The following is a 13,782-nucleotide window of genomic DNA, read 5'->3' as shown; positions in this document are numbered from 1 at the left end:
GTTTCAAAACTTCCTTGTTGAGGATAAAGTAACGGGTAACGCCGCTTTCATTTCGAATGTGAGAAAACCCCATGAAAAATATAGTTACTTGCTCTCTGTTTGTTTCCTTGTTTGTTTGTTTGATGCTCAACACCGCAGTGAACAATAACCACCCCATACCACGGCGGTCTGTAAATACTCGATTGAGAAACAGACAATCAAGAGGTTAAAATCATGAGCATAGATCAGCCAAGTCAGCGAGACTCACACTCTCACTCTCACTCTCTCTCTCACTCTCTCTCTCTCTCACTCTCACTCTCACTCTCTCACTCTCTCTCACTCTCACTCTCTCACTCTCACTCTCACTCTCACTCTCTCTCACTCTCACTCTCTCACTCTCACTCTCACTCTCACTCTCACTCTCTCTCACTCTCACTCTCACTCTCACTCTCTCTCTCACTCTCTCTCAATCTCTCACTCTCTCTCACTCTCTCTCTCTCACTCTCTCTCTCTCTCCCACTCTGTCTCTCTCTAACACCCTCGTCACTCTCAAAATGACGCACGTCACTAAAGCACACCACAATAAACACACGCGTTCACGATGCACACAAAATACACAGACCTTCCAGTAGAACCACGTTCCAGGTCACTACTCAAACAAAATCAAGCATTTCTTGAATTTCTAGACTCGATCAGTCACGATCACAAGTGTTGTCATCAGGGATGATTCAGATGTACATCTGTACTGTCACTACCGTTCACGTGAAGTGTCGTTGAGACGCAATGTTTCACCGCGATCACGCCGCACGTGTACACTTCGCCGTACGTACACTTAAGTCACCCACCTGTCTGCTCACCTGTTCGATCGATCAGGGGCATATTTGAAGTATGAGTAAGTTTTTGGATGCCTCGTGAACTAGGGTATTTTTCATCGTCCATGTATTGTCATGAAAAACTATGCAGCTGTGCTATACTGACGTAGAGAGAAAAATACACGCCGAGGGTTTGGGTTTTTTGTTTGTTTCTTTCTTTCTTTCTTTAACAAAACAAAATTTGGCGAAATTTCAGCCATATGGTTGCGGTATGTAAATATACGAATCTAGACCTGGCAATCCCGTGATCAGCAGCATGAGGATCCACACAACTGGGATACATGTGTCAACCAAGTCAGCGAGCCTGACCAGCCCATCTCTTTAGTCGCCTCTTCCGACAAGCATGCATTGATGACGACCAATTCTAACCCGAATCTTTATGGGCATGTAATGTGAGATAATAAAACTGGTTATTTGGCGAACACTTAAACTATTACCCTAACCGACAGTCCGTGTAACATGTACGTTATCTTAACGATTCCAGAATGCAATATGTACACAAAACGTAGATTTCAACGAGTACAAAAAACGTCTCCCCTGGTCACGAGTTTTTGTTATCTATACGATCCTTTGACTCATATAAAACACGACAAAATGATTGGAATCCACGTTGATTTTATGATGATGATATTAATGCTCATTTACACTGGTTGTCAGTCGTGAGATATGTCAAGGGGGACTTAGCTAAGTTCTTTGTGACTTTTATTTGGTATTGGGCGGCTACTGACACCCGTTCGTATGAATTCATTTACAACTAGGTTCATAAGGGGTGGCGGGGGAGTTTCAATGGTCATTTATTAACCTTCAAGAGGAAAGGGGGGTCCGCCCCCCTACACCCGCCACCCCATCCTCTGGAACCAAATCACGAACGAAGACGGAAATTCGATTCCCAACATGGGTACAATGTGTGAAGCCCATTTCTGGTGTCTCCGCCGAGATAAAGCTGGAATATCTTTTGATTTGCAAGGTTGTTTTTTATTTATTTTTTATTTAAACTTTTATTTGGCTGGAATATTTCTTTAACTTTCTCCACTGATTCTCAAATTCGAAAGATGGTTCATTTTCTTTCTTATCCACACAGACATGTGCGCAAACATAATAACATACTTCGAAATAAAAGGAAATTGAGTGTTGAGCTGAATCTTTCATTCACAATAAAAAATTCAACCTTTGTGATTTACAGATATAAGACACTGTACAATTGATATGAACAGATTTATTAATTAAAGCAAAAGATAACAAGAAATTGTGTGTATAGCCAACCCTCGAACAAGGGCCTATCGTAAACGATCTAAAAAGCGATGTTTATACATATCGCTTACATCTTGTATATCTTTTAGCACTAACAGCACCTGTACATATTCTTTTTATTTTTTTATATACTTCATAAGTAATTTGTTTCGACTGATCCTGACCCACTGGTGTATCATAAACAAACCATAGTATATATATATTGCAAGACAGGCATAAATCTTACACCCTGAAAGGGCAGGTACAAATTTTAGAAATACTTTAGAGTATGAATATTTATTTTAAAGACCGCTCCCAACCCCGACCCCCGACCCCCGACCCCCGACCCCCGACCCACGATCCCCGAATTCCGACCCCACCCTAACCCTACCCACACGCATCTCTATCTATTTCTTGGATGACGTCTTTTTCTTCGCCGCCCGCTCTTCCTCCAGCTTCTTCAGTTTCTCCTCCCTCATCTGGAGCTGATGTTCCGCCCTCATTTTCTTCAGGAACAGGCGACGTTTCTTCTCGTCCTTGACAGCTTTGTGCTTGATTTCTCTGTCAAGTTGTTTCCTCTGGACTTGATCAACTAGTCTGCAATAGGTGTTTGTAATCGGAATATGTCAATGGAATCTTGCCGATACACTTTAGTGTGTCATTATCGGGGTTTATAAAACCATACTCATAGAACGTCAGGCTTCATACAGTAACTCTTTCAGAGCAGAGATAACAGTATTTAACAGACTTCGGTATATACTACGTAATGACATACTTGTTAAATCTGAATTCGTCCGCCTTCTGTCTCCTCCTCTCAGCTGTGTAGAAGCATCGTACTGGGATTTGCTCCAGACGTCGGGGAGGTTTGCCGCGGGGAGCAACCCCCTCTACGGCGGGGACAGAGAAGGCCACTCCTCCGCTGGATTGACGGTCGGGGACCAAACCCTCATCTCGTAGCTGTTGAAGAATCTCCTCCCCTGACAGACGTGTCACCTGACACCTGGCGTAGTACAGCTCATGAGGACAGTTTATCTTGCCCGTCAGAGCCTCCTCGGGAGACGTCTGCTTGGAAGGTGTAACCTTGGTCTGTTTGCAACCCATTCTAGAAGATAATCGACGCTTTAGATGTTGCGGTCTGTATCCAGTCGCTTTGGGGCAACAATAACGTGACGTCACAATACAGTGACGTCAGAGTGACATGTCACAGATACTGTAGATGTCGGTTTTCAGTTTGGAGATAAACATCATGTGTTGGCCAATTTCTTGGTGTTATTGAGTATTTGAAGCACGGGAATACATTTGGAACCGACATTGTAAACAAAAGAGTAAACCAAAGGCTTTTACTGTCTGCACTCGTTTACATCGAGTACCGGTACAGCGGTGAAGTGTCATCAGCTGGTCATTTCAGCTGGTTCCCATGGTAGCATCTGGAGCTACTCATTTGTGACGTCAATCTGACTGTACGTCATAATATGATTTGAATGACGTCACCACTGTTAATGACATAACAAAACAAGTGTTTGCGATGTTTTTACGTGTCAATACGCAGCGAAGAATTTTGAAGAACACGGTGTTTGTTTCAAGACATTTGATTCTATAAGGTATGATGGACTTAAGCATGTATGGATGTGTGAGTGTGAAATGTATGTAATTCAAAGTCTCATGATGACCCTTTTTTCTATATTTGTTTGTTTGTTTGCTTTGTTTTGGTTATTTTTTGGTAATCTGGAGATATGCTAACTTCAGCGTTTTGGCTCGCGGAATAGATCATTCCAACCGATTTTCCATTTGATCGGTGCCGAGGATCCGAACTCACACCTTCAGAGTCAGGCACCTAATCGCCAGCACACAAAATCAGCCGACTAACCCGCTCAGCCACCGCGGCAAACATGTGTTCGATATAGTGTTGCTAATAAAGTGTCTTCTAAATGGCGTAAAGTAATGATAAATACATGCCACCTGAAGGGGTAAATATGGGCCAAGGATTGAACCACGACCTTGAGCAATTCAGGCACATTTTCTATCTATTAGACCAAGGTCAACGTTAAGTGAACAACATGTCGACCTTGACGTTCCTGATGACTTGTCTGAACGATATACGTATTAAAGGTTAAAATATACAACTGATTCTCTATGTGTTTGGGCGCGTGGGTCTTTGTTTAATGACTAAAAATAACTCAGACATGAAATCGTAAAGAACTGCGTTGCTACGGTTACAGGATCAGCTGATTCGCCTTCACATCATCCCTGAAAAAATTATCCCTCACTCATTACTGTTTCTGTTGATTCCCTACAGTTATGTCCCTTGACAGGATGCTTGGTGTTTGAATCCCAGATCTGCCAACATAATAACTCCCAAGAGTCAAGACGACGAGTTACCACACTTCTATATATATCATGATGTAGTTTGAGGGACAGCATTCAAAAAGCCGGTTCGAATCCACTTTAACCCCTGGGCGACCCTACCGCCACAATACCCCTTCCACAACGGACCAAACGCCTGATTCTGTCTTCCCGGGTTACAACTGGTCTTCAGTAATCCATGCTTGTGGCAAGAGGTTACTGACGGGATTAGGTGGTCAGGCTCCTTGACATGGTTGACACACGTCATCGTGTCCCAATTGTGTAGATCGACGCTCATGTTGTTGATCACTTGATTGTCTGGTCCAGACTCGATTATTTACGGAGCGCCTCCACGTGGTTGGAATATTGTTGAGTTTGGTAACCGAGAATGCAAAAAGCAAAACAAACAGCAACTGACCTACTTCAAACCACACGTAATGAATCTCTCCCGTTTTTATTTCAGCCAGGCCAAACGAATACATCATCATATCGTGACAAAAGTATCAGTGTCGTGACAAAAGTATCAGTGTCGTGACAAAACATGAAAAAATATATAACTGAAAACAAAACATTCTGGTGAATGTTCTTTGTCATTGCGTAAAGCTTCAACAGAAAGAACTATGGACACTACCGTGAAGGGTAAAGTTGAAAATCAACTCTTTGTCAAGACATTTTGCGTAATTACTTCATATTATGACACAAGTATATTTACACATTAAGTATATTATGCAGGTTATTCGTGAACGTGATGTATTACTGTTTGCCACATTTCGTATGGAACCGCCATCGCCAATACAGACTTGAAACGAAACATTGGTAGCGCACAAGTTGAATGAAGAGCTCGTGCAAATCATGCCGTTGGTCTCGGACAAAAACTGCGCATGCGCATGCAAGGTTGTTTAGTACCTGTGTCAATGTACATTTTCTGTAACAATTAAGCAGATTAAATCACCATGATCAGTTAGATTATCACACGTGCATCATGCAAATCATTGACAAATAAACAAGGTATTTGAACTATTATCAAAACTCTTAGTCAGAATGAGTGAAAAAAGTACGAAAGCATGCGCCATTGTAATGGTCACAATATATTGTGAAAATGTATCTATAGTGTTTCACTCCAGTATAACCAGGTTCATTTATTTTATATTTAACCAGTTCAACTTCATGACAAGCAAGACACATTAACAAATAAGTAACACATAAAAGTAATGATGACATGTTGCAACATACACTTGGATCCCGATCCACAAAGCGTTCGTACGGTTACGACATTCGTAAGCCTATGTTTTACGACAGGTCGTAACTTTACAAACACTTTGTGGATCTGGGCCTTGATTGTTAATCACAAAATTACTGATCTCATGTGTGTCGCAAAGTTCTTGAATTCGTCGCAAGGTGGAGCAGCTTATTTTCCTTCATACAGGCCGCCATATCGACTTGGGATCAAGGTAAGATCGTCACATCTGTTCGTCTCTAGACTGAAGATGCGGGGTTGACCAGATCTAGAGGAGGTGCATGTGCCCGAGTACAATGTCCGCTGATTCTTGCATCTGGCATAATATGGCGTCCAGCTTCTTCCCTCCCAGGGCTGGTCACCGTCAGGCTTGTTGGCGCAACTGGCGAAGCGATATGCACATGGCTTGCAGTGTGCACTTCGCCCACATAAGTTGCGTTGATACTGGCCTGAAATACAGATACAATAAGTGGGTGAGCGAATGAGAGTTATCTCCCTTGACACTGGCGTTCGCACCGAGTCTGCACCGAGTAATGTCACATCCAAACGACTCTTACTGTATAGTATGCGGTTTCTTTATTTCTGTGTTGGTTTACGCCACACTCCGGAATACTCCAGCTGTCGAATGATCAATAGCATGAACACCATGTGTCAACCAAGTCAGCGAACCTGACCACCCGAATCCGTTATAGTGGCCTCTTACGACATCCATGGGTTGATAAAGATCGATCTATCGATCTCGTAAGAACCCACTACAACACGATTGGGCTGTGAAGAAAAGGTCTAATTCGGATCTTCAGTGAATGGATTAAGTAACTGTACTAAATGCGACTCAAAGGTCACATGCAACGTTAACACAACTTTGCAGATTCTGATACCTTTTGGTATGCACTTACCGAAACGAATCATCAAAAATGCCAATTCAACCTACAAAGTTGAAAAAAAAACGCGATGAAATAGAGCCCACGAAATCGGAGTTCAAATGATTCTCACTAATTTTCCCCGAGCCCGAGGTGTGTGTGTGTGTGGGGGGGGGGGGGGGGGGGGGGGTTGGGGGGGGGGAGTGGTTTCATCAGCTATGCTGCGCTCATAGCGCATGAGCAGTGAATAGGTTCGCGTAGCTTGAAACAGCCTTCCCGGAGTTTAAGGTCGTGATTAGTAGTCTAATCTTGGTTGTGTACATAAACAAGAAAATAATCTACTCGTTACATAAAAAATGGTGATTGTGGCAAGCAGACTCTGTCCCAGGGAAACTGAATATCTGGTTTATTGACACCTATATGTCTGCCTGCCTGCAGCTGTCTGCTGATGACCATTTGCAATGCACAACTTTAATTACTGACCATTTGCAATTTGAAATTAACGCCTAACGGGTTTATAAACCATAAACAAAGAGCCGGCTAATGGCTATTGGCAAATGAACCAGTGGCCAATGACAAGGCGTCGTTACACATGAGTGCACCTCCACCGGCCCTGACTGGGTTCGGTATCGCGGCTGCTTCGTTTCGAGGGAGGTAAACCCAAGAACAAAATATTGCACTTTTGATTTACGATTATACATTATACATTCTTTTTTTCACAATGACCAATGCATTTAAGATATGATGAATAAGCGATAACTGTGTTTTAATTATGTTTGATATTTCGGTTGCGTGTGACCTTTAAACCTGTGAAGATCCGGGTTAGAATTGATCCTCAGCAAGCCATGTCTGTCGTAAGAGGCGACAAACGGGTTTGGATGGTGAGGCTAGCTGGTTTGGATAACACATTTGAGTAGACTTATCCCTTATCATTTGAGTAGACTTAACAGGCGACTATGCTTGTCGTAAGAGGCGACTAACCGGATGGGGTGGTCAGGCTCCTTGACACATGTCATCGGTTCCCATTTGCGCAGATCGATGCTAATGCTGTTTATCACCCCTCTTCCTCCTCCGCCTTCTCCTCCTCCGCTACCTCTCTACCATAGTTCACATCCCAACCCCATTCCACTACCCACCCACCCAATCAAAAAACAAAAACAAAAAAACTTACAAGGTTGTGTAGGCTCCATCTTTTGTCCGCATTGCACATTTGTGAAGTCGTCACAATCCTGTATGGCGCCGTTGAATAAGTTGGGGTAAATGCACTCATCCTTGTACGCCGGCATGTTGTCGTAGATGTCGTCGTCCACAGTCTTGGAGCAGTTGATGTAGGTGGCGCAGTTGTCTTGTGTGGCGTAAAGGCACTGGCGTCCGTATCCTTCAGCCTTACATCCCTCACAAAGTCGAAGGATATCAGAATCTGTCTGCACTGTAAGTATATATATGCCACGATTAGGTGAGTCAGTGTAATTTATGCGCTGTTTTTTGTAATGTTTCAGCACTATCTCGGTGGGGGACACCAGGAATGGGCGCCACACATTGTACTCAAGTAGGAATTCAAACCCGTGACGAGCGAACGCTTTAACCATTAGGCTATCTCTCAACGATTGAGAGTGAGTGAGGTTTTAAGCCGATTCAAATGATAATATGACTTTGGACGTTAACAATTGTCTCAAAGTCAAGGTCAAGGTCAAGGTCACCGCCCTTCCCTTAACTTGCAAGAAGGGTCGTTCCCCTATAGATGAATTATCATGTGAGAAAATAGGACAAACCAATTCGAATCCGCGTAATGGCTTTGAGTACTTCAAAGTACGTCAGAGAATTATTCAAGAACAATTTTCGATTGTACATAAGTCTTGTTGGTAACTCGTATGGAATATACCCAAGATACGTTTAACCATGTTCACACTAGCTCTGCTGACGTCATGTGTTGATCGCGATGAACTCTCGTTTCCTTATGCCTTAACTACATCGGCAGCCATTTAGATGTGCATGTAGTCAGTTACTCAAGAAATTAAAGGATATGCCATTTGCGGAAAACTGCACAGCTGTAACAAATGTAATCATGGTCAGCCAACGATCACAGTTCCTAAGTACCCAAACGGACGCAACTCTGGTACGTGAACTTCAGCGCCTCGATCTGATTTGACAGAGGGATGGATTACACGTCGAACATTGTGAGTGTATGGACGAGTGTAGTGGTATCTTTTTGGGCCGTGAGACATGAGAGACAAGAGTTACGTCCCTTAGAAGTACCAACAACCGTTAAACTAAACATAATTGTTTAATCCCATGCACCAAAAAATGTCACTGAAAAATAATCATAGTCAACAAAGAGTCAACTTCAAACATCCCGCACCCGTGAAGGTCCCGGGGTAGAATAGGCCTTCAGCAACCCATGCTTGCCATTAAAGGTGACTATGCTTGTCGTAAGAGGCGACTAACGGGATCGGGTGGTCAGACTAGCTGACTTGGTTGACACATGTCATCGGTTCCCCATTGCGCAGATCGATGCTCATGTTATTGATCACTGGATTGTCTGGACCAGACTCGATTATTTACAGACAGTCGCCATATAGCTGGAATATTGCTAAGAGCGACGTAAAACTAAACTCACTCACTCACTCACTCAAACATCCCGCAATTACACCGATGAATCATACTTATCGTTTGTTCGAGTCTTTACAAATAGTCAGTAGAAAAAAGATTAAATGGTTTCTTTGCATCTAACCGCACTGTTTAATAGACCGACAGTGTATCCGGTAATATTCAGTTATAAGCCCAGAATAGATACTGCACATGTCCTAATGAGCATAGGGGCATGTATCGCTTAGAAACCGTGTTAGAAAGACATATAGGTGTATAGACACTACCCTAGTGCTATATGAAACTATATGTATATTACGACGAACACACAGCCTCGTCAGATTTCACCACGTAAAATATTTGTAACCCTCCTCCGAGGCCTACGGACCGAAAGCTATATTATTTTCCTACACAATGAGCTATAAATGGTCACAATCGGATCATTATTTCAAAAGTTATATGCCACGACTCACCGAAGACAGCTACCTCCGCAAGTTCATGCCAAAATTATGGATCACCCATGGATCACAGCGAAAACTCACCTTCTTAAGTTCGTTTATTAATTCCATCCACGTTGACAGCACATATGTCGGGATAGATTCGATCGGCAGAAGCATTCCACGGGTGTAGAAACTTATTTCAACACCTACGTATCGTTTCCTCAACAGTAAGCAAACAGTTTCTCCAAAATCATCTGCATTCATGCTCACTTGTCGGCCATAGGTATCTCTTGAATGTCAATCCATCTATGGCCGACAAGTGAGCATGAATGCCTTCCTAACACTGTTTCTAAGCGACACATGGCCGTGTGGAAAGTTCTGTGTTAGTGCAGGATTTTCCAGAATTAAATATATTGCCTCTCGTCTCATATCCGTTCTTAAAGTAAGTCGCATGACTTGGTGTCATGATTGTGTACCCTGCCTGGCACTAGCTTCAAGCTGGATGACTGATGCTGATAGGTGAATTTTACCGTCACTGTCTCTATCACTATAATGACTGCTTTTATATAATATTGTCTCTGAATCTGTGACTGAATGAGTTTAGTTTTACGCCACAGGCAACAATATTCTAACTGTAAGTAAATAATCGAGTCTGGAGCAGGCAATTGATCTGCGCTATTGGGAACCGATGACATGTGTCAACCAAGTCAGCGAGGATGACCACCCGATCCCGTTAGTCTCCTCTTACAAGGGTTACTGAAGGGCAATATTCCGACCCGGATCTTCAAGTGTGTCTGCATTTGTACTGTCACACATTTTGTGATAAACAGTAAAATAGTAATGCCTCTGTGTTCATTTGTACTGATATATAATTTTTTGAAATGCCATTGTTAATTTCATCACATTTCTCTGTTGCTTGTTATCAATATGTATTTTTTTTTAAAATGCCTATTTACGTCTTTCAAGGATTGATTCTCGGTTAAGTGAGTTTCAGCTTCTAAACCAACACGTAACGTGTCTGTAAAGTAGTCGATTAGGTTAACATCATACTAGCGACGCTCTGTCAAAACGGGCTTGCACAAGTACCGGCACCTACGTGACTTTCACGTATGTAAAGATTACTCAAATGTGTCAATCTGTCGTCGCCGTAAAGCGTGTCGGCGTTTGGAATGTTTCAAGGGAAAGTGACAAGACCTAAAATGTGACCTTTAGTTGAAGAAACTTTACTGTCAATAGAGATATACTGTTAGAGAATAGCTGGCCTGGTGTTTAAAGAGTTCGCTTGACACACCGAAGACCCGGGTTCCAATCCCAACATGGGTACAATGTGTGAAGCCCATTTTTTGGTGTTCCCCGTCGTGAATATTGCTAAAAGCGGCGTCAAACCACATTCAGTCAGTAAAGCTAAAGGGAGAATGCGTATGTATGTTTACGTCGCTTCATGCAATTGTCCAGTTAAAGTGAGTGAGTGATTTGAGTGTTTACGCCGCCTAAAGTAATATTCTAGCAACATCAAAGCACCGCAACCTGTATCGACAAGAAAGACCAGGGTTCGGGAGTTTCCATATATATCAATTAAACGTTTAGGGGGTATTGGATTTACAAGACTGATACAACGATGACGACAAGGAGGAACGAGATGATGAAGAGAAATTAAGGGAAAATGTGACAATTTATTCCATCATTTTGCAAATATTACATATGTATGGATATATTGTATATTACTTTTTTCTCATATGCATTGGCATTGACTTGTGGTCTGCTCGCAAAGTGGAATATCCCCTATTTCCTTTGGTATGTGCTGGTATTTGGCTGTTTATAATAGTGGTATATTGGTGAAGTGTTGGCGGTACATTGCTGGCTTCGAGACTAACTACAAAGAGTTACAAAGGCTCCTACTCGTTGTACTTTTTATAGAATGTCGTAAAAATATTTTCTGAACTTCATGATATCCGTAAATACTTGAAATAGCGAACAATTCTCACAAAGTTTAACTGTACATTTACTCATAAACATATATTTGGAACATGATGGACGTTTTAGGTCAGTTTTCTATGGAATCCCCGATCTGACCTTGTCGCGTTGCCGATTTTAAGGGTTGTTTAACACATCCAAGATGAGCGACAATGACCTTGAATATAGTCGCTATCTCGCCCTTTGGATATATGAAATATTCAAACGACAGTGCTACAAACGACAAACATATCCCGTTGTCGCACTTTGTTAAATGTTGTCGCATTTTTTGTTTTTGTGAGTGTGATAATATCCCATCTAGGATTCCATAGTTTTCAACCATGAAAAACGTAAATGGGTTTAGAGAGTATTTTATGAAGGTGCGTGCACTTCTTCGAAAGCATGGCTTGCTGAAGATCAATTACAACCCGGATCTTCACGGGTACCTCAACGAATGGATATTGGTTTATGTACGCCGCTTTAGCCATGTGATGGTGGAAAACACGAAAACATTAGCTTTCGACATATATCAGACACTCACCTGTGGCGCACTGTGTATTCTTTACATCGTCCCGGTCGACACACGTCTTAGATAACGGCGAAAACACGAGATTGTTGGGACACGGGAAAGCTCGGCGAAAAGAGCCTATTGCTAGGGTAAAATGGGTACAATTTCCAGGAATCGCTAAAAACCAATTTCGGTAATCAACCTGACCCACACAGACCGTTGCCAACATACACAGCACCGCTGCCGTCGCCGTAAAACCCGACATCGTGCACGGAAAATATTGTGCACCCGTATCCTCGAAGAGATTTTCAAGATGTGTCGTCCAGATAAGCTATAAGGCTCTCTCGGAGAATTTCTTTAAAGTACCCTTTTTTCGTGTGTAGTGTTGGATTTAAACGTGATGCTATAGCAACGCCCTCATTTGTTCACGGCACGACGTCACGTGAGTAGGACGTCAGACTCCGTGTAACCATTGAGTGAAAACGTGCTGAACAAGACCGTGGAACAAACAGAGAGGAGTGAGTTGGGAACAAAGTAAGTCTGTTATGTGTAATCACTTGTTTAATTGGACATCTTGTGTTTGCTAGAGTAGAACGTACACAGAGCTTTACATAGTAAACTTACGGGATCAGCAGTGAATTAGAACCTACGTTTTGATTGGCTGGAATTGCCGTGATGTGCGTGCTAAGTGATTTCCGATTGGAAGAAAATACGGATCGTGAGTTGTTTAAACGAGATTGTGGAATTAGTCTCACCTGTACTGCGTGGACGTATTTCGGATGTGCTGGGTTGTTAGCTTTACCTGTAGCGTTTGTACTGGGCTAATTTGTGACATTTTGGCGTTGGTGGATGAAATCGTACACTGCCGATAGAACCACGATGCTTATCACGCAGGCGTCAATACATATCCGGCATGCATGTGACAGCTGAGTTGCATAGCTTAGATTGTTCTGACGCAGTTGTCATGACTGACTGACTGAGAGAGTGAGTTTAGTTTTACGCCGCACTCAGCAGTATTCCAGCTATATGGCGACGGTCTGTAAATAATCGAGTCTGGACCAGGCAATCCAGTGATCAACAACATGAGCATCGATCTGCGCTATAGGGAACCGATGACATGTGTCAACCAAGTCAGCGAGTCTGACCACCCGATCCCGTTAGTCGCCTCTTACGACAAGCATGGGTTGCTGAAGGCCTATTCTACCCTGGGTAGACCATCACGGGTCCAGTTGTCATGAATATTCCGGGTCCATGAGTGAGGGAATGTCTGAGTGAGAGAGTGAGTGAGTAAATGTCGGAGTAGGTGTGTTATTCAAAGTTCAAAATCTAAATCACAAAAAATGCTTCACTTCACATCTAACATTAAGCCAGGAACATCTACCACAAGCCGATATTAACCCTAGGATTATCCTTAATCCTATATCTAAGACGTATGACTATATTAGCTTGGTGGTTAAAGCCTTCGCTTGTCTCACCAAAGACCCGTGGTCGAATCCCCATATGAGTGCAATGTGAGAAGCCCATTTCTGGTGTCCCACGTCCTGGTAGTCTTGGAATAATCCCTAAAGCGGCGTAAAACCATACTCACTCACTCACTCACTCACTCCAGGTAGTCATAGCCCTAGCTCGAGGAATCAGGTGCAACGTACAATTCATCAAAATGTTTAAACATTTTTTAAAAAAAACAACAAAAAACACGTGCGAATCAAAATAGAACCAATGCTGGATAAAACGTTTCCATTTTTCCAAACATGTTATCTGTTGATTGATTGAT

At 42.6% G+C, this 13,782-nt stretch overlaps 2 protein-coding genes across 2 annotated transcripts; both read right to left on the bottom strand.

The window, feature by feature from the left end:
* Nucleotides 1–2,488: 2,488 nt before the first annotated feature.
* On the bottom strand, nt 2,489–3,182 carry LOC137296997 (uncharacterized). Its single transcript, XM_067828928.1, has 2 exons — nt 2,857–3,182; nt 2,489–2,678 (listed from the first exon to the last, which is right to left on the bottom strand). Exons 1-2 carry the CDS (start codon nt 3,180–3,182, stop codon nt 2,489–2,491), a joined length of 516 nt encoding a protein of 171 aa, XP_067685029.1.
* A 1,664-nt stretch (nt 3,183–4,846) lies between these two features.
* On the bottom strand, nt 4,847–12,317 carry LOC137295529 (uncharacterized). Its single transcript, XM_067826909.1, has 3 exons — nt 12,042–12,317; nt 7,693–7,950; nt 4,847–6,110 (listed from the first exon to the last, which is right to left on the bottom strand). Exons 1-3 carry the CDS (start codon nt 12,271–12,273, stop codon nt 5,833–5,835), a joined length of 768 nt encoding a protein of 255 aa, XP_067683010.1. The 5' UTR covers nt 12,274–12,317; the 3' UTR covers nt 4,847–5,832.
* Nucleotides 12,318–13,782: the final 1,465 nt, after the last annotated feature.

Source organism: Haliotis asinina, chromosome 9 (genome assembly GCF_037392515.1).
Source record: "Haliotis asinina isolate JCU_RB_2024 chromosome 9, JCU_Hal_asi_v2, whole genome shotgun sequence".
NCBI lineage: Eukaryota > Metazoa > Mollusca > Gastropoda > Lepetellida > Haliotidae > Haliotis > Haliotis asinina.
This window is presented reverse-complemented; position numbering and strand designations above follow the sequence as displayed.

Excerpts from the sequence above, each read along its gene's own strand:
- LOC137296997 (XM_067828928.1), bottom strand. The coding sequence starts at position 3,182 with ATGGGTTGCAAACAGACCAAGGTTACACCTTCCAAGCAGACGTCTCCC. Across the intron at positions 2,679-2,856 it reads GACGAATTCAGATTTAACAA|ACTAGTTGATCAAGTCCAGA; the intron begins GTATGTCATTAC and ends CACCTATTGCAG.
- LOC137295529 (XM_067826909.1), bottom strand. The coding sequence starts at position 12,273 with ATGTCGGGTTTTACGGCGACGGCAGCGGTGCTGTGTATGTTGGCAACG. Across the intron at positions 7,951-12,041 it reads GAATACACAGTGCGCCACAG|TGCAGACAGATTCTGATATC; the intron begins GTGAGTGTCTGA and ends ATATACTTACAG. Across the intron at positions 6,111-7,692 it reads GATGGAGCCTACACAACCTT|GCCAGTATCAACGCAACTTA; the intron begins GTAAGTTTTTTT and ends TCTGTATTTCAG.